The sequence below is a fragment of the Pundamilia nyererei genome, unplaced genomic scaffold, assembly GCF_000239375.1.
Source record: "Pundamilia nyererei isolate P.nyererei 1_Seehausen unplaced genomic scaffold, PunNye1.0 scaffold00107, whole genome shotgun sequence".
NCBI lineage: Eukaryota > Metazoa > Chordata > Actinopteri > Cichliformes > Cichlidae > Pundamilia > Pundamilia nyererei.
In genome coordinates this window covers 2,290,199-2,292,179 of record NW_005187508.1, presented here as the reverse complement: position 1 = coordinate 2,292,179, position 1,981 = coordinate 2,290,199, and the positions used below count along the sequence as shown (strand labels likewise).

Genomic DNA, 1,981 nt, shown 5'->3' with positions numbered 1-1,981 from the left:
GGTAGGCTGTCGATCAGTAAGGGAAATGCAAAATATTCACAATTAAAATAGGTTACATTTTAATGAACTTTATTACGTTTAAAAAATATTGTAGCCTACAGTGTATCTGAAAATTCACTGTTTTAAAGCACAGCACACAGATGTATTACAATGATCACATAAATACTAAGGGTTTGTTATAGGAGGATTAAGAAGTTAAAATGATATTTCTAAGTTAAGGTGACTTTAACACCAAGTCGCAATTTTAAAAACTTTGCTAACACAGTAAATATTTATTATTTTTAAATATCTAAGCATTAGAATTCTTGTGGAGGTAATCACTTCCTTACATTGATTTTTGGGGGAAAAAAAGACCATAATCTTACATAATCTTTCCTTATCAGATCTGGTAGCACAGACTACTTATCAATAATACTTAGTAACCATACTGAGGAAAAAAAAAGTTCATTACATGTGAAAACTATTCATGGTTGTGTAGGCACTGAAATCTGAACTCTGGGCAATCCTCTTCTTTGGTCTCTGAGATACTGGCTGGATTTCCAGTGCTGCATAACACACATCTTCATTCTAAAATTTCATAATTATTTAGAATTATCATCAAGCACTGACAAATGATAAATGCATTTTAGAGCTAAATAGCTTTGTGTCATTACTATAAAAAAATCAAGCTGTAGCAAAGACAATAAATATGATATATGACCTGATTTCTTCTCATCTGGTCTCTGCTCTCATATCTTTTCTCATCAGCCAGAGGTTTCTTAGCTATGAACATTTAAAAAAAATTTAAAATGTACAAAGGCTCTTTTCTTTTACTAGACAAAACTCTGTGATGGTCAAATGATCATGGAACTAAAGTGATGAAAAATCTTGTTGTACAAATGAAACAGAGCGGTTACCTGTCTTGTGATGGTAATATATCAAAAGAGAACATAGCAGAGATGAGAGGGCCACAAAAGCTGGACACAGAGAGAAGAGAAGCATCCAGCATATACCACAGTCTTTTTGCGTGGTTTGAGGCTCACGGGGGTCTGAGTAAAAAAAGCTTTGAAATTAGTCTTTTTTCCCCCTAAATTATTCAGGTAAAAGATCTGGGGATAATTTTAAGTATGATGTTGTTAGTTGCATTACAAAGACCAACCTGTACCAGAATGACAAACATGTGAAACATATAGCAATGAACTTTCTGCTCAGATTCAGCCAACGGTAGTACAGAAGGAAAATAAACCATAACATATAATAATAGGCACCCAGTAGTTTTTGAAAATTAAGAAAAAGAATATCCTGCAGTGTCTGTTTCAGTCACCTGAATACCTATTTTGCTTACAATAAAGCAAGCAAAATACATGAAGCTGTAGTAAAAGCCTGGCAAATTATTCTGAAGGAAGAATATATCTTAAAAAATTATTAAACATAAACGTTTGTTTTATTTCTATGTTTATTTATTTCTGTATTTGTATTTTTACCATTATATTCATGTCAAATTGTTGTAATAAGCAGACAGATCATTTATTGATGACTCACACTAGAATACTTACGAAGTAGGATCTTTGTGGTGAGGTTTCCATATCTATAAAGGCATTCAAGATTAATTGTTTCTTTGTCCTTCACCTTAGACTGTTCAGTTCCACAGTAGTAGAAGCCCTCATCTGAATCAGTGATGTTTGTGATCAGCAGGTCATAGGATTGCGAGGAATGATTTTTCACAAGATGGAAATTAGGGAGTGGATTCAGAAGGTTTTGATAATCAATACCTGGTTTATATTGTCTTTGCTCAAGCTTTGTTTTTAGAACAAGAGAAGGTTGTTTCTCATGAGAGCAATTCCTGTACCACACTATGAATTCTCCAGTTGAAGTTTTACAGTCACAGTAGAGAGTTATGTTTTCTCCTGGTCTGACCATCATCTCCAACACTGTTCCACTGGTCAAATTATGACTAGAAGTTAAAGCTCCTATGGGACCTATACACAAAAACATTAGAAGA

At 33.5% G+C, this 1,981-nt stretch overlaps 1 protein-coding gene across 1 annotated transcript; it reads right to left on the bottom strand.

The window, feature by feature from the left end:
- Positions 1-342: 342 nt before the first annotated feature.
- Positions 343-1,899, bottom strand: LOC102212735 (uncharacterized). The gene is made up of 4 exons (XM_005741217.1): positions 1,536-1,899; positions 897-1,028; positions 701-762; positions 343-567 (listed from the first exon to the last, which is right to left on the bottom strand). The coding sequence occupies exons 1-4, from the start codon at positions 1,897-1,899 to the stop codon at positions 448-450; spliced, it is 678 nt and encodes a 225-aa protein (XP_005741274.1). The 3' UTR covers positions 343-447.
- Positions 1,900-1,981: the final 82 nt, after the last annotated feature.